General features: G+C 52.7%; 1 protein-coding gene across 1 annotated transcript in view; it reads left to right on the plus strand.

Moving 5' to 3' along the window:
• The window catches only part of MAD1L1 (mitotic arrest deficient 1 like 1), a 316,273-nt gene that overhangs the window by 202,517 nt on the left and 91,180 nt on the right, over positions 1 to 22,576 (plus strand). The window contains exon 14 of the mRNA XM_080829793.1: positions 4,084 to 4,172. Within this exon, the coding sequence (XP_080685919.1) occupies positions 4,084 to 4,172 (89 nt within the window). The remainder of the gene's footprint in view (positions 1 to 4,083; positions 4,173 to 22,576) is intronic.

The following is a 22,576-nucleotide window of genomic DNA, read 5'->3' on the forward strand; positions in this document are numbered from 1 at the left end:
ACAAAAATGAAACAGAACCCAAGCCTCCGTCTTCAGCATTTCTTGGGTCGGAAGTGCACAGAATCCAGAAAACACATTTCAGAGCCTGTGGGAAGCAGAGCGGGCTTGAGAAGAAAAATCGCGGATTAAATATTTATATTATTGAGCAGGAAGGCGTGAATAGAGATAGATTAAAGACCCCGATCAAGAACTCAGGAAAGGAAAACAAAATAAGCCCTAGTAAAGCGAAAAGTAGGAATTTGTGAAGATCAAAGCAGAAGTTAATAAGAAAGTGAAAAATAGTGGAAATAATAAATCCAAGTGCTTGTGCCCCAAAATAAAGTTAGTTAAATGCATGAATCATTCACAGTCCCAGTGAAAAATGAGCAGACGCACCCCCCCACACACATGAGGACTGAGGACAATCCGTTTCTGGCAGGGAGGGTGTGTAGGAGTCCCCCTGGTACCCGGCTCCCTGGTCCTGCTCGGAGGTGCCCTGCGGGTGTGGGCCCGCATGGCCACAGAGCCGGCCGGGCTCCTGCACTGGACCATGTTTGAGCTGCACCTCGAGGGTGGTGGAGACAGAGCAAACATGAAAATCAGTCTAAAAAGAATAGACGAAGTAGCACAGCAGTACTGACTCTGGACGCGACTGAAACGTTAAGGAAACTGAATACACAGTCTGCACACTGGCCGCTCCTGCCCTCCCCCAGTGAGAGGTAACAGAAAACAGTTGCCTCGGGTTGAGGCGGTTTGGGGGAGATTCTGTGGGGCCGACAGAGCACAGACCCCGTGTATGCCACGTGTGCTGAGCAAGCATGGTGAGGGAGGCTCTTGAGAGGTGAGCGATAACTGTGCTGCATGGCCGTCATGTCCGCGGGGGCCCAGGCTGTGGACGCCACCCTGAGCGCCGGGCCCACGGGTCAGGCAGGGAGCCAGCAGGCCCAGGGCGGGCCCCACAATTCCCCCCATCCCCGCGCTGGGCTGCCAGCTTTTTTTTTAGGGCAAGTGCTCCATATTTGCCGTAAAGGAATTTAAACCCAACATTCGTCTTAATAAAACGTGAACATATGGATAATTTCTCGACATGATAGAGTGTGTCTGTTTCAACCTTGAACTGACATGCTGTGGAGGAAGATATGGGCTTCTGCTCCAGGGCTGCCGCAGACAGGCGCGGGACGCCCAGGGCTCCAGGCGCCCAGGTGCAGACTCGGGCTGGCAGAGGGAGGCTGTTGCTCATGCCTCGGACGTGACCGTGTGCCGGACTTGCCCACTGAGATGGTCGCAGCAGCCCACGGTCATGAGGCTGGGGGCAGAGTTACCGCGCAGGGCTTCTCAGACCCGCACATCCAGACACGAGCTAGGTAAGAAAATGCACCACGTACAACAGCAGCACCGCAGGGCACACACCCAGTGTGGGGTGCGTGGGGCTGACGGCGCCTCCTTATGCGTTGACTTCCCAGTCTGTGCATTTATCACAACCTCAGTGTTTCCTACAAAGGTTGTTTTTTTGTTTTGTTGAGATGGTTGAGGGGAGGGCTGGGGCGGGAGAGAGAAAGTACCCTGGAATCATTGTGGATAGAGGGGCAGAGGAAGAGGACATCAGAGGCAGATGCAGAACTCGGTGACAGTGTGGAGTTGGACGTCGGCAGGTGGCCATCGCTCCTCAGCATCCTCGTACAGGGATGTCGGGGCCGGTAGGTCGGCCACAGGAGGAACCCTGCAAGGGGACCAGTGCATCCAAGAGCCACCTGCTGCGGCATGGATTCCATGCTGTTGGGTGGGAAGCGGCTGAAACCTCTGTCCATGGAGACGGGTCAGCGAGAGACTGGAGGCCCGCGTGGCCGGGTTCTGCAGGGCCACAGACATGAACCGGGAGGTGCGCTCCACACCGGTTTGGAAATCTCTCCCAAATAGATTAGGTGAGAAAGCCAGAGTACAACACAAGGTACGGCTGTCTTAGCGTTTTCCTAACAGTGAATAAAGAGAGAAATGAGGGGAAGTACCGGGTCTTGCTTGCTGGCAGGAGTGCATGCTGTTCCTGGAGCCGCACGGCCGGACGGCTCCAGGGGGCTGCAGCTAGTGTCAGGGTGACCACGGAGCTTTGCAGAGGCCTCTGGGCTGTGTACCTGTTGTGTCCCACCTTTGAACCTCGGGTCCCGAGGCTGCACGGAAGTTGGGGCGGCAGACTGGGGCTGGGATTGGGACATCCCTGCAGAGAGACCACCTGTCTGCCACGCGGGCACTTGCCGCTGTGGGATGTGCAGCCTCCTCTGCTCGAGAGATGGAGATGGACCAGCCCAGCTGCACTCTGCTGCTTCCTTGTCCACCCGGGAGAGTTGTCCTGGGCCACTAGCCCCTGCATAAGCGTCTGGACGGCATCAGAAAGGAGTGAGGAGCCTGGCCAGCGTGGGGAGGTGTATGGGGGTGGGGGGGCAGGAAGGGCTCCGGACACGGTTGGCACCACTTCTCCAGGAAGGTGAGCAGGCCTTGTTCCGCGTTGTGGGGCCATGGCATGGTCTCTTTGTGCCTGTCTGTGCAGCGCTCTCTGGTCCCACAGACCCTGCTGGTTCCTGGCTCAGGACAGCGGCGGCGTCCACTTGCTGGTGCAGGCTGGGGAGCTTTCAGCTGCTCTGGGGAAAGGGCAGTGTTTTCAGTCGTGCAGCCCAGAGGGTAGTGAGGCAGGTCCACAGACCCGGACTGGCCACATCATTCCCAGCCTGTACCTTTGGGTGGGCGTGGCAGGAGGTCTCTTCCTGAAGTCACCTGTCCCTTGGCATGCAGAGTTGGGGGGGGGGCGTCGAGTAGCCTTGGGGCATCAGGACAGGCCATGGCAGGGAGGGGCTGCCTGGGAGCTGTGTGCAGGCCACCCCCAGTGATGTGGGAAGTCTTGTGTCTGCCCTGTGACCCAACCCTGTCCATTGCCCTCATCAGTGCTCACTGGACTGTCGTCGTTGTTGTCCAGGCTTCTGTGGGGCCTGGAGCTTGGGACACCTGTCAGCTCGCCCCTGAGCTGCTTTTTGCGCTGACTGAGGTCATTTCTAATGAGTACTGGCTTGTCAGAGTCCCTTGGGGGCATCTGCCTCATTGACTGGGTCTGGTGTGATGAGGAGTGGCAAAGGCTGGCAGGTCCATATTCTTGGTGGTGTGCCCACCAGCCATGGGGCTGCAGTTTCCGGGAAAGCCCTGTGAAAGACAGAGTCTCCTCTCCCAGCCTTCTGCTGTTAACTCGGGGACGCTCAGATTCCCACAGAGGAGCCTTGAAACCCACGTCTGGGCCAGAGCAGACCATCCTGGTTACGCAATTTCCTCTCTGGCTGCATGGTGGTTACCGAGGATCTCTCCTGGTCTGAGAGCTGGGCTACAGCGGTCAGACAGACTGACCCTAGCCAGATCAATGGATGCAGAGCCACATCTGCCAGACAGGGCCCTGAGAAATAGCCCCCGGGCATCGCGAGTGTCTCCAGCAAGGAGGTGGGGTTGGGTAAGGAGGCATGCTTTTTGGGGAGCAGGAGTGCTGGGGGCTATATGCAGTTTGCAGGCTCGCTTCTGTGAAGGCCCCTGCCACTGCCCCTGTCCGTGAACCTGGGCCACCAGGCAGGAACCCCCCCTCTGCTCCTTCTTCAGCCTCTTTGCATCTGTCCCAGTCCCCTGGCACTCCTAGTTAGTTCAAATCCCCATTCCCTTCCAGGCGACCTGTGCGTCACTGTCATTCTACAAGGGAATTCAAAGCAGCAAATAAATAAATAGACCATGATTAGTAGAGCAGATCAAAGTACTGGTAAACTCAGACTGTGTTGTTTCCAGCTGCCGTGACCCCTTTCCCCCGTTCTGATGTTTCCCATCCGCATGGCCCAGAACGAGTGTATGTCTGTTGCTGCCCCGGCGGTGGGTGCTGAGAGCTGCAGGCTGTGAGATCCGGCCGCCCAGGATCCCTGGGACACAGGGGAGCCCAGGCAATGGCAACTCTGCCCCCAGTGGCTCTGCCTCTGGTGTTACCCCCTCTCCCGGAAGCCGGGTGCGGGATCTCGGGTTCTTGCGGCCCGTGGGGATGGGGCGGGCCGCAGCAGCCACTCCTCCTGACCTGCCTGTGCTCTCTCGTAGCTGGAGATGGAGGTGAAGATGCTGCAGTCCCAGTCCAGCGCTGCCGAGCAGAGCTTCCCGCTGTCCAGGGAGGAGGCCAGCTCACTCCGGTACGTCTGTGGGCTGCCTTCCTGGATCACACTCTGTGCAGTTGGAGCCCTCCGCACGGAGACTCGGCTCTGACCCCTGGCACTGAGGCCCGTCCAGGGTCCTGCCATCTGTGGGGCAGTAGGGGGTTGCCCGGGTTCGGGCATGGACAGCCCTGCTTCAGAAGAGTGTTGGCCAGGCCACCTTCCGTCCGTGTGTCTGGCCAGCTCAGGACACAGCTCTCTCCCCCAGAGGCTTTCTTAGTTCCTCCTGACCCCATCCTCACAGAGCGCACAGCCCACTTCCTGGGAAGGGGGGTTGGTCGCAGGTCCTGAAGGAGGAGGCTTTCAGGGAGACCGAGACAGCACTCTGAAGGAGCTTCTCCCAGCTCCCCTTGGGTCCCCAAGCTGGCCCTGCTGTTTCAGTTTGACACTGGAAAGTGGCTGATGGGCAAGTAGACGGCCTCCTCCCAGAATCTCTTTGTGCAAAGCAAGTACAGGCCAAGCTGCCTGGGCTCGGGGTGCTCTGAGCGCCTGCCACAGGCCAGCACAGGGCGCCCAGCATCCTGTCCTTGGGAGCTTCTTCTGGGTCAGGGAGACAGAGTGGTTGAGGACCCTGCTGCTTGGGGATGTGGCTGGGGTCAGGGCATGAGCTGGCCCCTGTGCCCCTCCCTGGGACTATGGCCTGGTCTGTGCTGGGCGGACAGCCCTCCTGTGCGGATTGAGAGAAGCGGTGCGAGACCGAGTGCCGGCTGTGGACGTCCCCGCAGAAAGTGTGTGTGCAGGTGATGGTCCCCTTCTAGGTTCCAGGTTTCTCCTGTTGTTCCAGAGCCGCTCTCGTGTCAGGACCTCGGCCTCATAAATAGCCGTCTCTGGGGACCCCGGGGTCCTGTACTCATCAGTTTGTTCTTCCCGGGCTTGTTCAGGTGCGAGTGTGTTCGGTGGGCGTCCTGTGGGCTGAGCGTGAGGACAGGGCAGGGCGAGCAAGAGCACCTCTTGTCTGTCTTCCTGGATGTTACCGTGTGAGGGGGATGAGGGGGGATGTCCGGAAAATCAGGTCAGCAGCATTGGGCTGCCGAAGCATGGCAGACGGCCTGTGAGAACCTGAGTCTGTGGAGTCTGCTGGCCTTGGGAGGCTCCGGGGGTGGGCTGGGCGGGGCTGGGGACCTAGGATTAATGGGGGAGGCGGCAGCGTGTGAGGACATACGTGGGAGGAAGATCTCCGTGCTGGAGAGGGACTGGCAGGGTGCTGGGGACCGGACCGGGCCAGGCCAGGCGAGGCCCTCTGCAGTTGTGGCCTTATTCCCAGGAGCAGTGGGGCCCACAGAGCCTTGAGGACCAAGGGGCCATCGCATCTGTAAGAGCGCCCTTGGCTGCTCAGAGTGGGGCCCTGGAAGAGGGGGTTGGCCGGGGGGGCAACTGTCTCCCAGCCGAGCATCAGCTGAGTACTTGCTGTGGGAACATTGGTGTGCAGAGATGCAGAAAACACTCTCCTACACCCGACTTCCCGGAGCAGGCCCAGCCCACAGATGAGCACAGTTGTTGCAGTCAGAGGGCGGGGTTTGTGGGGGTCCTGATAGTAGGTGGGTGAGGAGGGGTGGCAGAGGGGCTCCAGGCAGGCCTGGGGCATAGCTAAGTTCTGGGATGTGGACGGGCTTCCCCATGGGAGCCCCACAAGGAGCTGGGCCAGGGCAGCGTGCTTGGTACTGATCCTGAGGGGCCTTGGGGACTGCCCTGGGAGCCCCCCACAGTGTGGGAACGTGGATGAGACATAGCATCCCCACTCTGCCTTAATGCCCTCACCCCTGACCACGCAGCAGGTGCTTGGGACCTGAGCCGCCAGGTACAGTGGTCCTGCCTCCCACCGTGCCCTCCCCAGGAATGCGGGGGTGCTGTCCAGGCCCTGGTCAGCTGTTGGCCGACCAGGGCCAGCTGCACTCAACATTTGCATGGGTGAGCACACTTTGGGTGTATTCATTTATATTTATTTTTAAGATCTAAATAAAAGGCTTCATCAGTGATATCTTGTACATCAAGATCAAAGCTGCCTGTTTCCACCATCTCGTTTGGTGAAAGCAACCATGGGAGATGAGCCTTTGTGGCTAATTAATTGGAACTGGGTCGGCAATTGTGTGGCCCACTTGCCGGGACACGTGCTCATTGCCCTCCCGAGTATCTGGCCGCTTGAGGGAAGGCTGGGGCCATGCATGACAGCACATCGTGCGCTTCCCCTCAGCCCTGTGGCGAGAGCACCTGCCAGGCAGGCTCTGGGGTCCACTAAGCACAGCCATGGGGAGCCCCCGACCCCGTCCCTTTCCTGGGACCAGTGGCTGTGAGGCTCTGCCAGCCCCTCCACTGCTGTGGTGTGGGTGGAGCCCGCCGCTCACCCTGCTGCTCACCCCGCGGTTCTCCCCGCCGTCCACCCTGCGGTTCACACGTGATGTTGTGCACACACACGGAACGTTGCTCTTGAACCAGCAAACTAGGGAATGTGCGCAGAGATTCAGGTGGAGCCCGTGGGCCTTTTCCCAGGAACAAATCCTGGTGCTCCCCTCTCTGTTGTCATGTGGCAGCACTGGCAATCCCGAGTGTGGTCTGTCCTTCAGTGGCCAGGTGGACTTCAGTCCCTCTAGGGTCGTGCGTGGCTTTCTCACACCTGCTGGCCCCTCCCACTGCTCTTGGCCCAGCTCCAGGCCCTCTCCGCTACCCCGGGACCTCTGCTTCGGGGCCTAAAGGGATGTGCCCCATGGTCCCACCCACGCCCTTTCCAGAAGGCCAGGTGGTAGACTCTTACTTGTTTTTTTAAAAAAACCTTGTATTGAACAAGTCCATGTCGAGCACCCTGTCTTCTGTGCACCCACGAGTCTACAATCCGGAGGACATGGGCCCTGTCCCTTGAGCTCCCAGAATGGTGGGTCGATCTCAGAGGCGAGGGCACTGCTGGACAGCCCAGGCCTTGAGAGTACAGCCAGCCTCCCCGTGTTTTAGACCTGCTGCCGCCACCTTCTCCTATAGACCTGGGGCCATGGGCCTCGGTGAGTGGTCCCAGTGGAACGGTGGTGCGGCCAGGGTGAGGCAGCCCTCCAGGCCTGGTGCTCGTAGGCCATGAGCTTCTGGGCCAGCACCAGGTTTCTCAGGATCAGCTGGGGAGACTAGGGCCAGCCTCCTGGAGCCCTTGTGGCCTCACGCTCCCTGCTGACTGGCTGCTTCGTCGGGAGGGTGGACAGGGGAAGCCTGTGGTCAGCAGTACTCCACCGCCTGGGCTGCAGGCACCTCTGTGAGCAGTGGCTGGACCACCAGGCCCGGGCCCCTCTGCCAGCCTGTGGCTCTGCAGACTAGAGCTGGTGGCCTTGCCCGAGGGCCAGGTGCCACCTGCAGAGTGATAGGGCCTCCCTGCGCTGACCTGTGCGGCCAGCAGCGGGGGAGGCGTATGCCTATGGCTGTCTCTGGGCCCGAGTCTTCTCCTCAGAGCCTGTTTCCACCTGCTGTGGATACCTGCTCGGGCCTGTGCTCATGTGCTCTGCGGGCACTCAGTGGCCTCTGGTGGCCCTGCCCCCTCAGTCCTTGCCGATTCTCGTGGGTTATTCTGCATTATTTTTTCTCTTCGGTTTTTCTAGTTTTTTCTGAGACTACAATCATCTGGGGGTTGAACTTCCTGAATTAGTGCTGTGTTTTTAAAAGATTTTTCGTTTTATTTTCTTTTTATTCTACTTTCTGTAAGATTCTCTGAGATTTATCAGCCTGTTCTTACTGTATTTCTACAGTGATGTTTCCCAAAATTTTTTGTTGTTGGGTTGTTCCTTGAGGATTCTTTTAGACGTAATACGCCTTGTGTCTTCCCGAGCACACTGTGTCCACTGTGTAGCTCTCCGCTCTCTGGGCGGCCTGTTCTCGCTCGGCTGCTTCTGTGTTCAGGTCAGCGTGGTGGGTGTAAATCGGACCTTGTTCTCTCAGTCTGGTTCACCCCGACCTCCAGAGTGCAGTGGGCCCAGCCATCTGCTCATGGGGCAGGTAGGGCCCGGAGGGGCCCTGGGACTGGTCGTGTCTTTGGGGAAGATCCTGTCTGCGAGGCGTAGGTGCTGCCATCACCTGGGAACTGAGGGGACAGGACGACGGGGAAGCTCAGCATCACTATGGAAACCTTCCCGCAGTCCCCTGGTCACCGCGGTGACTTTGCACTTTATCTGGCATTCCTCGGCCCGGAGACCTGCTGTTTTCTCTCTCAAGAAAATAAACCTCTGGTGTTCTTCTAAGACAGGGAGAGAAAAGGGTGACGGGAAACAGAGATGCTGGCTTTTCCGAAGATCTCCGTGTCCCATTCTGGTCAGTCATCCTGTCCTGCCCACATCCTCACCTTATGACTCAAAACCCAGCGTGACACACAAGCAGGCAAGACCTGGAAGGGGAGCGAAGGTGGCCCACGTGGGACCCTGGGACTTGAGCAGGGTGGTGATGAGCTCCCCGTGCCTCTGCTTGAGCCCCTGGACTGGGAGCTGCAGAGGCTCTGACCTGGAGGAACCACAGACCACGCCCCCCGGGGGATGGAGGGAGAGCCTTTCTGACCACACCCACCCATGACAACCAGCAGGGGCACTCCGTCCCCACGGCCCATGTCAGCTGGGCCAGTGGTGACCCGTCTTCTTGTCCAGGCCCCAGAGCAGGCAGTGCCGCCCGTGTCAGCAGGATGAGGTGAGCTGGCCTCCTGCAGCCCACTATCCAGATTTCCCTGCATCTGAGAGCTGGAGCAAGACAGTGGGGGCCTCCTCCCCCCTCCCCACTGCCCCTGGCTCAGAAGGCCCAGCAGGAAGCCTGCGCTTTGCCCTGTAGCAGCCACGAGGTGGCCCTTGCTTTCCCGTCCCCGGGGAGCCCGGCTTACACCCCACCATGTGCAGTGTCCACCTCTGCCAGCATCGCGTGAACATGGCCCATGGGTAGTGGGATGTGCGCCCGCCTCCTAGACCAGGCGCTGCATCTACCCAGGGCTGCCTGCCAGACGCAGGGAACTCGGTTGCAGGATGTGGTAAAAAGTCTCGTATCGTACCCAGGCTGTCGTAACGTGAACAAGAGAAGACAGCGGGCAGCAGAGCAGTGACGTGGGTGTTAGAGTTATCTGACAAGGATCATAGAGCAGCAATCATAAAAATGTGTCAACAAACAGGAATCTTATTTAAACTGTTGAAAAAATGGTAAACCTCAACAAAGAAGGAGAAATTAGTTTGTTTATTTGACAGAGAGGCAGTGAGAGTGGGAACACAAGCAGGGGGAGTGGCAGGCAGAGGGAGAAGCAGGCTCCCCATTGAGCAGGGAGCCCAACACGGGGCTCGATCCCAGGACCCTGGGATGGTGACCTGAGCCGAAGGCAGACACTTAATGACTGAGCCACCCAGGCGCCCCAAGGAGAAATTAGTTAAAAAAAAAAAAAAAAAGAAGGAGAAGAGCCCAACAGAAATTTTTGTAGACCTGGCAAATCCAGCAAGCAGAAATACAGAGTTCATGGGCAGACTCAGAGTGGGCTGGGGCCAAGAGTCAGGACCTCAGAGGCAGCCGGACAGATGGCATCAATCAGACAGACAGAGGAAACAGGCTGACAGACGGGAGCAGAGCCACTGGGATCGGGGCCCCGGAGATAAACGCGCATTAATTGGAGCCCCAGAAGCAAGAGAAAGACCGGAGCTGGAAAAGTATCTGAACAATGCCTGAAAATGCCTCAAATTTGGTGAAGGGCATAAACGTGTGGATATAAGAAGCTGGGCAAACCGCATACCATGTACAACCACGGAAATTCACATGGCACATCCTAATTAACCTGAAAATTAGAGACAGTCTTGAGAGAAGCAGCCTAGGAGTACGCAGGGACGCTACTTGGAGCCGTGCGGCACTGGCCTCGGGGGCTGTGGAGGCTGAGGGAGCGCACAGGGGCGGTCACGCTCTGAGGGACACCAGCTGTCAGCTGGGGACAGTGTGCTTCAGGGGGCAGCAGAGAAGCCAGACGTCCCCAGAGTGCGAGCAAGGGACCCGCCCATGCCAAGCAGCTAAGGGAGTGTCCCGGACAAGAGGACAGGTGAACGGAGGGGAAGAGGGCAGGGGCGTGGGCTGTCCTCCACCCCTGTGTTCGCTGACTCGCTGACTGGCACATGGCGGTGGCTCTCCATGCACATGGGGGGCCGGGCCCTGGGGCAGCTCTGCTTCTGCTCCTCACCGCAGTGTCCTGTCATGCCGTCATCTGAGCAACAGGTGTACGTTTGAGGGCCTGAGGCAACCACGGAGACAGCTGTACCATGCGCTGTACTCCACACTGTCAATAAAATACAGAGGAACCCTGAACATGTCCAAGGAGGGCAGAAAACGAGAAACAGGCATAGTCAGAGAACAGATAACACCATGGCGGATTTAAGCACAAGCAAATCAGTGATTACTTCTAATGGAAATGATCTAGACGCACCAGTTAGAAGGTGGAGCTTAGCGGGTGGGTGAAGACACAGGACCGCTTGCATTCTGTTGACCAAGCTCCCTTCAACCACAGCCATCACAGCAGGGCGGAAGATGGGGCATCGCTCACATGGCCGCATTAATTAATATCAGATAGAATGTACTTGAGAGCAAAGAAAGTTGCTGTGGACACAACGGGACATCACATGAAGGCCATTGTAGCAAGAAGGCACGACAATCCCAAGTGTGTTTCTGCCAAATAGCAGAACTTTAGAACGTGAAGTGAGAAGCAGTAGGACTGATGGCAGGAACAGATGATCCCTGTGCGTGGTCGAGGCCTCTGCTCAGCTCAGATGGCGGGACCGCTGAAAGGGACTGCGTGAAGTCACGGAGGAACTCAGCATCACCGCCAACCACAGGGTCTGGCCGGCATTTATGGTACGCTCTGTGGAACCCCCCTTTCACAGGCACCCGGGCATTCTGTAAGACTAACCGTGTCCGGGGTCAGAAGACACACTTGGAAGCATCAGTTACAGAGCACGCTCTCTGACCATACCAACCTCACACCAGAAGGAACAGGAAAGCAGCGGGACCATCTCTTCCCACTTGCACATTAGACAGCAAACCTCTAAATAGCCTGTGTGTGAAAAAGGAAGTCTCGAAGGAGAAGTCAGCACAACTGAGTGGTCTTTCCCTGCGACACGGCTCCGTCAGCACCCAGGAGGTGGATAGCGCTCAAAGGGGGAGGCTCCCAAACTTCTATTCCAGCCTCCAGCCCCAAACAAGCAGAAACGAAGAAAGAATACTTAGCAAACAATAATGAAATCGAAAGCAGAAAAACAATAGAAAAATTACTGGAACAAAACATTCTTTAAAGAAGGGCGATAAAATTAATAAACTCCTTGCAAAACAGACCCACATGGAAAGAGAAGGCAGTCACCCGTATCAGGAACGAGATGGGGGTGTCCCTAGATCCTGTAGCCATCTGAAGGGTATAACGAAAGTTCTGTGGACAGTGTTAGGCTTACAGGCGCATTATCTTAGGAGCAATGGACCAGTTCCTCAAAATCCGCAGATTCCCAAACCTCAATCAACATGAAATAGATCATCTGCATAGTCTTACAAGCATTAACCAGCTGAGTTCATAGCTAAAATGCTTCCCCTAAAGATATTTCCAGGCCCACGTGGTGTCCGTCAAGAATTCTGAACTTGAAGAGTAATTAACATCAGTTTTAAGCAGTCTGTTCCAGAAAACAGAGGAGGTTGTCAGGGTTTTGGGGGTGAGGGGTGCGTGTATCTCCAGGAGGATGCCTCGAGCAGCCTTGTGTGTTGACCCGGTTCAGCATCTTAACCGCGGTGGTTACACAGATCTGCACGCACGGTGGGATCTCACGCGGGCCAGCAAGTGGGTACCTCTGGGGGCTGCCCCAGTGTCCGCTTTTTTGGGTTTGATACTGAACTGTATTTGCTTCGCGTTGTTGCCACAGAGGGAGGCTAAGTGAAGAGCACATGAGCCTCCTTGTACATTTTTTGCAAAGTCCTGTAATTATTTCCTACAAAGTTTAAAAATAATAATTAAAAAAGAGCACCTCCACAGAGTCTTCCAGTTTGAGCCCTACCCTCACCCTGTTTCCAGAAGTGACTACTGGTAGTGCCTGTTCCTGAGACTGTAGAATTTTCTTGGCTTTTCCACGGCCAGCCCCGGATTTAGCTTTTTGGGTTATTTACCACTCTTCCCTCTGCTTTCTGGCTTCTAAAGGTCTTTTGATGTTGTCCCTTCCTTTGTTTTCTTTGTCCTCATGGGAGTACAAAGTATAGGGAAAAACAAAAAGCGAAGCCTTTACTCTTGTTTTAGTGAGATTTTCAGGGAGATTGCACTTCAGTCTGTAGACGGACCACTACCTCTCCTGGAGTCATGGCATTCTTCCCATTCACGTCTGTTTTATAAACAGGGAAGCACAGCATTCAAACCCTGTTTCTTCCCATGTTTTTATAGACTCTTTATAAATATTAATGGATAAAATAACCAAACATAGTTAATTAATCCACTTCTGGAGTTTGTTTCCAGTGTTCAGCCATTCAGAGCGAGCTGCGATAAACATCTCTGTGCATTCACTTGGTCCGTGTTCTGACGGACGTGCAAGTGTATTTTCTGGGTCTCAGAAGCCCGACGGTAGTTGGAGCTCAGAAGTCTGGCTGCGTCTAGAATTCTGATGTGTTGTACTTTGGCGAGTGATGACAGGTCCTTGCTCTGGTAGTGGCAGTAATCGTTGCAGTCAAAGCAGCTAGCATTGATTCAGTCCTCTCTGTGGGCCAGTTCTGCACCTGTGCCTTCTCCGTGTTAGGCTACAGAACTCTACCAACAGTCCGAAGAGGGTTTTAGGAAGTCGTGTTCTACTGAGGCTAGTGAACTTACAAAAGAATACATCGCCTAAAAATGTATCCCTAAAAAATAGGGAGCTATGCCTGGCGGAGTACCAGTGGCCAGGTCGTGCCATTGTACCCCTGGATGCAGGTCTAAGATGGTGCGTTCTCTTCAGAAAAGGTTAAAACATAATGAAACCAAATACAAGCCACTTTCCTTTTATTATCACCATGCACCTTCAGTTCTAAAGAAGGTCAGCAGGGGTGCCTGGGTGGCTCTGTAGCTTAAGCCTCTGCCTTTGGCTTAGGTCATGATCTCAGGGTCCTGGGATCAAGCCCCGTGTCTGGCTCTCTGCACAGTGGGGAACCTGCTTCCCCTCTTTCTCTGCCTGTCTCTCCCTCTCTCTCTGCCTGCCTCTCTGCCTACTCTTGATCTTTGTCTGTCAAAGAAATAAATAAAAATCTTTAAAGAAGGTCAGCAATTAATTACTCCCTACCTTCACACCCACCTGGTGCCAGAGACATGTTTGATAGATGTGGACACATGTGTTTGCCATCACACTAAGGTACAGATAAAGTACAGAACATTACCAGCTTTTTTATATTTTACTTTAAAAATTATTACAGGGGCATCTGGGTGGCTCAGTCAGTTAAGCATTTGCCTTCGGCCCAGGTCATGATCTCGGGGTCCTGGGATCGAATCCCACATCAGGCTCCTTCCTCAGCGGAGAGTCTGCTTCTTCCTCTGCCTCTGTCACTCCCCCTGCTTGTGCTCTCTCTCACTCTCTCTCTTTCTCTGTCACTCTGACAAATAAAATCTTTTAAAAATTATTTATATAATAAAATGGCCTTTTTTCATGAGGGGTGCCATTCTATGAATTTTATTCACCCCCTCATTCAGAGAACAAAGTAATCTCATCACCTCAGAATCCCCCTTGTACCCTCCCTACCTCCACACCAGGGACCCGGTAGCAACCATGGACACCTTCTCCATGTTTGTCAGTGATGTCTGATGAGTGGAATTCTACAATATGTCATCTTCTGAGACTGGCTTTGTTCACTTGGCTTCAGTGACATTCATCCACATTGTTCATTGTTACCTGCATAAAGCCCATTCCTCTCCGATGACTATTGCCTTCTAGTAAGTTTTGAAGGCAGGACGTAGGAGTCTTCCAGCTTCATTCTTCTTTCTCAAGATTATTTGGACTCTTCCAAGGTCTTAACCACACTCAAGTCTTCCTATCCCTGAACATGGGATGCCTTCCATTCATTTCAGTTTTCTTTCATTTCTTTCTTTCTTTTTTTTTAAGATTTTATTTTTAAGTAATCTCTACACACAACGTGGGGCTCAAACTGACAACCCTGAGATCAAGAGTCACATACTCTTCTGACTGAGCCAGCCAGGTGCCCCTTCTTTCATTGCTTTTAGTAACATGTATCAATTTTCAATATACATACCTTTATGTCCGTGGGTAAGTTAATTACTAAGTAATTTGTTCTTTTTGATGTTGTTGTAAGTGAAATTGTTTTCTTAATTTCCTTTTCAGATTATTCATTACTAGTAGATAGAAATATAACTGAATTTTACATAATTGATTTTATAGCTTCTAGCTTCCTGAATTCATTTATTAACTCCAACAGGTGTGTGTGGGTTTTGCAGATTTTTTAGGGTTTTCTAGATGCAAATACAGTTTTACTTTTTCCTTTCTAGTATGGAAATTTTTATTTCTTTTTATTGCCTAATTGCTCTGGCTGGAACTTCCAGTAGTATGTCAAATGGAAGTGGTGAGAGAGGCATCCTTGTCCTGTTTCAGATCCTACAGGAAAACCTTTCAATCTTGTACCACTGAGTTTGGTAATAGCTGTGGATTTTTTCAAATAGGCCCTTTGTCATGTTGAAGTCCCTCTCTGCAGATGGTTGAGTGTTGCTGTTATGTCAGATGCCTTCCCCGTGTCTGTTGAGATGATCATGTGGGGTTTTTCTTTATTCTATTAATATGGTATATTGCACTGAATGATGTCCATATTCTGAGACAACCTTGCATTCCTGGCATGAGTCCCACTTGGTTGTGATGTATGATCCTTTCAATATGGTGCTGAATTCGGTCTGCTGGTATGTTGTTGAGGATTCTTTCCTCTCTGTTGAATAAAGGTCATTGGTCTGGGGTTTTCTCATGGTGTCTTTGCCTGGCTGAGTACCACCGTAACACTGGGCTTGTAAAATGAATTTGGAAGGATGCCCTCCTTTTTAACTTTTTGGAAGAATTTGGGAAGGATTCATGTTTACTCCCTTGTGAATGTTTGGTGGAACTCACCCATGAAGCCGTGTGGTTCTGAGCCTTTCTATGCTGTGTTTTATCCCTGCTTCTGTTTCCTTATTTGTTACTGGTCTCTTCAGATTTCCGTTTTATCTTGTGTCAGTTTTAGTAGTTTGTTAGTTGCTAGGAATTAGTCTCACTTATCCAATCTGTGTCTAGTCATCCGTGGTCTTACCGGGCAGTCCTTTTTATTTCCAGAAACATTAGAAGTAATGTCCTCGCTTTCATGTCTAATTTTATTAGATTTGGACCTAAGTATGTCTTTTCATGTCAGTTCTAAAGTTTGTTTTGTTTTGGTTTACCCTCATACGTTGCTATTACCTAGAAATGATTGATTTTGTATCCTGAAACCTTACTTCATGTTCTCATCAGTTTTATGAGGGTTCTTTTGTTCCAATTCTTTGGACATTTCTACTTGGATGTTCTGTTGTCTGTTAATTTGGTTAGTTGAGGTCTTCGCCAAGTGGTACGCCTTTGGTCTCCTTTCCTTGTGGTTTGTGCCGGTCGGGACGTCTGCACGCTGTTGAAGTGGGATGATGAAGGCGGACACCTTTGCCTTGCTTTTGGTCTTAGGGGACGCATTCAGTCTGAAGCCCTTGAGAATGAGGTGAACTGTAGGTTTTTTGTAGGTGCCTTTTGTCAGCATGTAGAAGTTCCCTTCTCTTCTTGATTCATCGTGAATGAATACTGAATTTCTTCAGGTCCTTTCTTTTTCCTTGAATTGATTGGTATGATCCTGTGGTGTTCCTTCTTCAGACTGTCGATATGGCAGATTCTGTTGATTTATTTTTCAGTATTGAACCAGCCTGAGGTGAGCCCTCCTGGGTTGTAATGTATTGTCCTTTTCACATACTGCTGGATTCGGCTTGCTCACGTCTTCTTGATGAGTTTTGTGTCCATATTCATGAGGGGTGTCGGCCTGTGGCTCTCCAGGCTGCACCTGTCTGGGTTTGTACAGCATAATGCTGACCCAGTGAATTGGGCTGGGAGGCATCCCCTTCTCCTTTGTTTTCTGGAAGAGATGGTGTCGAACTGCCATCATTTCTTCCCTTTTGGACCCAGTAAAGCCGACTAAGCCTGGATGTTTCTGTCATGTGTAACGTCTCCTCTAGTCCTGGAATTACCCAGGCTGTGTGCTGTATCTTGGGAGAATTCGGCTGGATTGCTGCATCGGTGCATCCCACCTGAATTGGCAAGGTTCTGTGCACGCAGCTGTGTACACGGCTTCTTTCCTGTTGGTCTACAGGATCTGGAGGGGAGACCTCTCGCTCCTGATACAATAATTTGGTGTCCTCTGTTTTGTCTTTTCTTTGCCAGTCTTGCTGGAGGCTCGCTGTGTCACTGGCCTCTTCACAGAACCAGTGTTTGGTTTCTTGCATTTTTCTCTTTGTTTTTCTGTTTTCAGTTTCACTGATGTCTGCTCTTTATATATCCTTCCTTCTGCTTGTTCTGGGTAGATTTTTTTCCCTTTCTGTCTAGTTTCTAAGGTGGAGGCTTAGATTATTGATTTGAGATCTTGTTCTCCAGTGGAAGTGTCCCTGCTCCCCTTCAGCTGCGTCCTGCAGTGAGCTGTGTCGTGTTCTTGTCGCATTTACGCAAACGTAATTTAGAGTCTCATCAGGCGCTTCTCCAAACAACGTGTCATTGAGATGTGCGATGTTAGACTTTCAGACATTTAGAGATTCTCCTGCTACTTGTCTGTTACCGATCTCTGGTTTAATTCCGTTATGGTCTGTGAATATAGTTTGAACAATTTCTGGTTTTAAAAATGTGTAAAGGTTTGCTAAATGCCACAGGAATACGATCTGTCTTGGAGAATGCTTTCCTGTCCTTGTGAAGGACTCTGTTGTCCCGGGGAGGGGAGTGCGTTGTTCCCACATCCATTAGGCCTGCCTGGTCCGTGGCTCGTGCAGCCCTTTCTGCCGCCAGCATCTGCTTGTTGCAAAATGCTCGCTCGATTTGCTTTCCTGCGCCTCTGGGACCCAGCCCACGGGGTCTCCACACTGTGCCTGCACGTTGTGTGGCCCCTTTCCAGCGGGCGGCTGGTGCTGTGTCCAGTGTCAACATAGCCCCTCCACTTGCTCCCTTCCTCCTGTTGTCATTGCTTCTTTCCGTGTTTCTTTCTTGCGTGAGCATGTACTATGTGCCAAACACTGACTCATTTAATTCTTAAAACAAGCTGTAAAAAAACAAAACAAAACAAAACAAAACAAAACAAAACAGTATGGACTATTATTTTCCCAGTTTTATAGATGAAGGAAGTGAGAAACGAGTATCTTGTCCAGAGTGATACCCGTAACCTTCTTTCATGCCCACTGTTCATTTTGGATTGCATTTTGGTCTGCAGGAGGCTTGCAACAGCAGGACAAAGAGCTGGGGACAGTGTGCCCAAGCCCTCAGATTTCTCTCTGACAGGGAGGCTCACCCCATCGCGGGGTCCCACCCTCATGACCTCAGCGAACCGTGGTTACCTCCACATTCCATCACACGGTGGATAGGGCTTCAGCATAAGAATTTGGGGAGACGCAGACATTCGGTCCACGGCCGGACCCCCACTCCTTGTATGACTGACCCCAGAGCCTTGGCCGTCAGCCTCTCCATGCTCCAGCCTCTCCTGCGGGATTCCGACAGTTGTGTTCGGAATGGTCATCTAGGCCTGTGTGAGCCTGACACTTCACTCTGTGCTGGAAACGCAGGGTGGGCGTGTGACGCACGGGACGGGGAAGGCCGCGGGGGTGGTGTGAGCCGGCGGTCAGGGCCCATCAGGGAGGAGGAGGCAACAGGCAGTGCGTGCGGCTGGGATCTGTGGGCGCTCAGCCTGGACAGGTGCATCGTGGGCCACTGCCACTGGCTGTCCCCTCTCCGGGCCACTCTGGGGCCTCACTCCCGGCACCCTGTCCCCACACCATCACCGTTTTGTAGTTCAGTGAGAACAGCGAGCAGCTGCTGTCTCCTGGCTGGTTCTTGCACACACACACCCGTGTGACTGGCTGAGACTTCTCAAGCAGTGACCTGGGATGGCGTCCAGGTTATAAAGCACCCCCGCGTCTACAAAACGTGGAGGTCCTCTGTTTCTAGAAACACACACAGCTGCTTGCTTTGAACCACTTGAAGGCAAAGCAGCCTTGTGAGTGGGCTCCTTCTCCCTCCCTCGGCAAGGTGACAGTTTGCTGGAGGAGGAGGACCAGGGAGAGAAAGTGCTCCATGTTAAAATGCATCTACAAGTGTTAGTGGTGTGGGCTTGTCCTCCAGCTGTGGGCTGGATGACAGCAGGCCATCTCACTGACGCGCCCGCAGCCACATGTCTGCTTCTTTGAACATAGCCCTCAAGAGCACGTGCTCACCAGCCTTCAGAATCCGGAATATCTTGTTGCCCAGCGGCCCAGTGGGCCTTCTCACGCAGCCTGCGCCCAAGATGCAGGAGTCCTTCCTGGAAGGCGGCTTCCCTGAGGTGGCCTCAGGTGCTGGACGTTCCCCCGCCCCCACTCTGGGGGATACCTCCTCGTGCAGCCCTCGGCGAAGCCGTGACCCAGCAGGGAAGGGCAGCAGCGCTGGAGCCCGACCGCCAGAGCCCGGTTCCCGTCAGTTCCCATCTGTTCCTGTCAGCGAGGGTGGTGCATGTTGGCGCTCCGGCCAGTACCCCCAGCTCTGGGGGGCCCTGCAGCAGGCTCGCATAGGTGTGAGGCGCGGCACATCAGCCATGTAAGCGACAGCGAGCTGCCGTAGTATGACGTTCTTGCAGACACTTGTGCCCGCACGCCGCTGTCGGGCACCACACTCCTGCGACCTGACGTTTGCTCTCCAGTGCCCAAGACCCTCCCTTCCTCCCCCACCCAGGCCGCTGCTCATCTGCATTCACTCGAGCAGACTGCATGGCACTTGAAGTTGGAGAGGAATGGACTCCCGCAGTGTCCACTCCTGTGTGTCAAGGCTCGCTGTTCAGAGAGATCTGTGTGCACAGACCAGCAGTGCGTTCCTTCTGGTTGCCGGCTCGACATGCCGTGGTGTGTCTGTGCAGGCACTTGGGGCCGGCCGTTCACTTTGCCCAGCTTTTGGCCTTTGTCTCCAACAAAGCAGCTTTAAATGAAGTCCTCGTGTGGAAACGTACTTTCTCTTCTCTCAGGTACCTGCCGACGTGTGGCATGGCTGGCGGTGGCGTGTTGCCCTGGTTTGGGAATCTGCCTGTCTGCAGAGTGGCTGCACTGCCCAGGATCCCCTCGGGCAGCAAACGGCCTCCCAGGGTCTCCTTGCCAGCACCTGGCGCGCAGCCTTTCTCGCTGTGACCATAACCGGTGCACGGTGGCCTCTGCCTGTGGTTTGGACTCTGTATCACAAATGACCGATAATGCTGAGCGTCTCTGTTGGTCGTCATCGGTGTCTTGCTCGGCACAGTGTCCCCCTCGTGTCGTTTTTCCCTGACGGTCTACCCCTTGCCGAGTCTGAGTGTTTTCCGTCCGTTCTCGCACGGGTCCTCTGTCACACACCTACTTTGCAGGCGTCTCCTCCCATTCTGCCGCTCGCCATTTCGCTGCTTCGTGAGGCTTTTAGAGAGAAATCTGTATCATGTTTTTTCTCTTTATTTGTGATGATTTGGATATTGTAGCTGGGAAACTTCTCCTATCCCAGATTCACATGTTTTCCTGTATATTCTTGGGAATTTTATAATTTTTCAACTTATGTGGAGGTTTATATTTCCATTTTGAGTTAGTTTTTTATATTATACACATTATAGAATCACATTATACACATTATAGAATAGTGTCTGACTCTTGATTTGGGGCTGTCGTGAGCTCAGTGTCCTGGGATTGAGCCCCATGTCTGGCTCGGTGCTCAGCGGGGCGTCTGCTGCAGATTCCTCCCCTCCCTCTACCACTCCTCTGGCTTGCACGTGCGCTCTCTCTCACTCTCTCTAAAATAGTAAATAAATCTTAAAAAAAAAAAAAACAGAACAAGCATCCTTTCTATGCTAGATTGCTTTAGAAAATGTATCAGAACACACTGTCCACGTGTAGGTGTTTATTTCTGAGGCCTCTTGTTTTTCCTCAGTCTGACTTCAGGCCAGGGCTGTTGTGGTCACTGTGGCTTTATGACAATTCTTGAAATTAGGCTGTTCGCTCTCCAATCTTTTCCCCATTGTTGTTTTGAGCATTCTGGGCCTGTTACATTTCCACGTGACTTTTAGCATGAGCTTGTTTATACAGAGAAATGTGCGGGATTTGACTGGGATGGCTTGGATTCTCTTGAACAGTGTGGGGAGAAGTGAAATCTCGTCAGGCCAGCCCTCCAGCCACGGCCACCTGTACCCCATGTGTTCGGGCTCGTGCTGATTCCCCGCTGCTCTGCGGACCCCTGCGTAGTTATCAGAGGGCAGGCCTCTGATAGTTTTTCCAGAATGATCTTCCTGCGCTCTCTGTTCTTGGATGCTGTTGTGGATCAGGCTGTCCAATTATCTTTCTTTGGTTTCTGTTGATTTCTGTAGCTCAATTCCATTAGGGACGCAAAAGGTACTTGAATTACTAAAAAATCCTTTTCAGCATGTTGATGGAGCCTCCTTGCGTGGCCCACCCTCTGTCTGTGCTGGTAAATACTGTGTGTCCGCCCAAGAAGACTGTGCCCTGTGCTGTACTAGTCAGAGGGCTCCTGCTGGACACTTGAGTCAAGCTGGCTGATCATGTTGTTCATGTCTACTTTCTCCTTCTGGGCCTTTTGCTTCTCGCTCTCTCAGTGATTAAGAGAGTGATATGAAATGCCTGGCTGTAACTGAGGGCCTGGCTGTTTCTCCCCGCATTTCTATCAGGTTTTGCCGCGTCTCCATTGAAGCGCTGTCATAGCGTATGCGCGCTTAGGACGGTAATGTTCTCTTGGGCAGTTGGCCCCTTTGTCATTATGACTTTGCCTTGTGGGTGCCATTCTTGGCTCTGGAATTCACCCTGACACCAGCAGTGTCTCAGCCTTCTCCGCTGTCCTCTTTGTGTTGGTATCTTACGGAGGTGTCATGTCACGAGCACTCCTGTAAGCAGCCCGTGGCTGGGGTCTGTTGTCCTATCCACTTTGATGGCCTGCGTGTCGGCTCACATGTCCTGTGGTGACTGGTACACCTGGGTCTCACTGTTGTCTACTCGTCCCATCTCTTCCTCTACATTCCCCATTTTCCTGTTTTCTTTCTAACTCATTGGGTATATTTCATTATTTCATTTTATTTCCTTTATTTCTCTTATTAGTCATCACTCTTTGCTATTTTAGGGGTTATTTTCAGGGTTACGGTACACATATTCCACTTAACACAGTTTTCCTGCAAACAATGCGGCTTCATAACTATATGTATCTGATTTTCCCCTCGAGCCTCTGTGCTGCGTGTGTCACACATTCTATTTATAATTCTCCCTCAGACCCCAATATACTTTTTATTAGTTTTATTGAAACAGTCTCCTCAAAAAACAGTAATTTGCTTTTGTATCTTGGCTAGAAGGTGTAGTATATACACACAGTGAAATATTACTCAGCCATAAAAAAGAATGAGATTTTTGCCACTTATGACAACATGGATGGACTTAGAGGCTGTTATGCTCGGTGAACTAAGTCAGAGAAGGCAAATGCCGTATCGTTTCACTCATGTGGAATCTAAAAGACAAAACGAGTGATCAGATGAAACAAAACAGAAACGACTAACAGATAGCAGCACAAACTGCTGGCTACCCAAGGGGAGGGGCGGGCAAAGTGGGTGGCAGGGATTGGAAGGTACAGACCTGTGGTCATAAAACAGGTAAGTCACAGGGTGTGACATACGACACAGGGAAGGCAGCCCCTGACCGTGCAGCAACTTTGCGTGGGGACAGATGGTGACGTTAGTCATGGAGTCACTGTGTTACATGCCTGAAAGTCCTGTGATAGCGTTTGTCAGCTGCGAACAGAAGCTAGCCATCCTTAGAGGAAATCAAAAGCCACATATTTGCCACCATAGTCACGCTGTCCACTGCTCCTCGCTCCTTTGCATGGATCCGCATGTCCCTGCGGTGTCCCCATCCTGCTGCTAGGAGGGCTTCCCTCGACCTCCCTTGTGGAGCGAGTCTGCTGGCGACACATTCCTGCAGGTTTCGTTCACCTCAGAACAGCTTTATCTTGCTTTTGTTTATGAATATTTTCACTGGGAATCGAATTCTAGGTTGGCATTTTTTTCTTGTTTCAGTATTTCAAAGATTTTTCTTCTCTTTCACACGTGCACTGGGGCTGTTTTTGTTCATGTGTCTTGTGCTTGGGGTTTGTTGAGCTCCTTGGGTCTGTGTTTACTTTTCATCAAATGTGGGGCTTTCTTGCAAC

The sequence above is a fragment of the Martes martes genome, assembly GCF_963455335.1.
Source record: "Martes martes genome assembly, chromosome: 18".
NCBI classification, from domain to species: Eukaryota; Metazoa; Chordata; class Mammalia; order Carnivora; family Mustelidae; genus Martes; species Martes martes.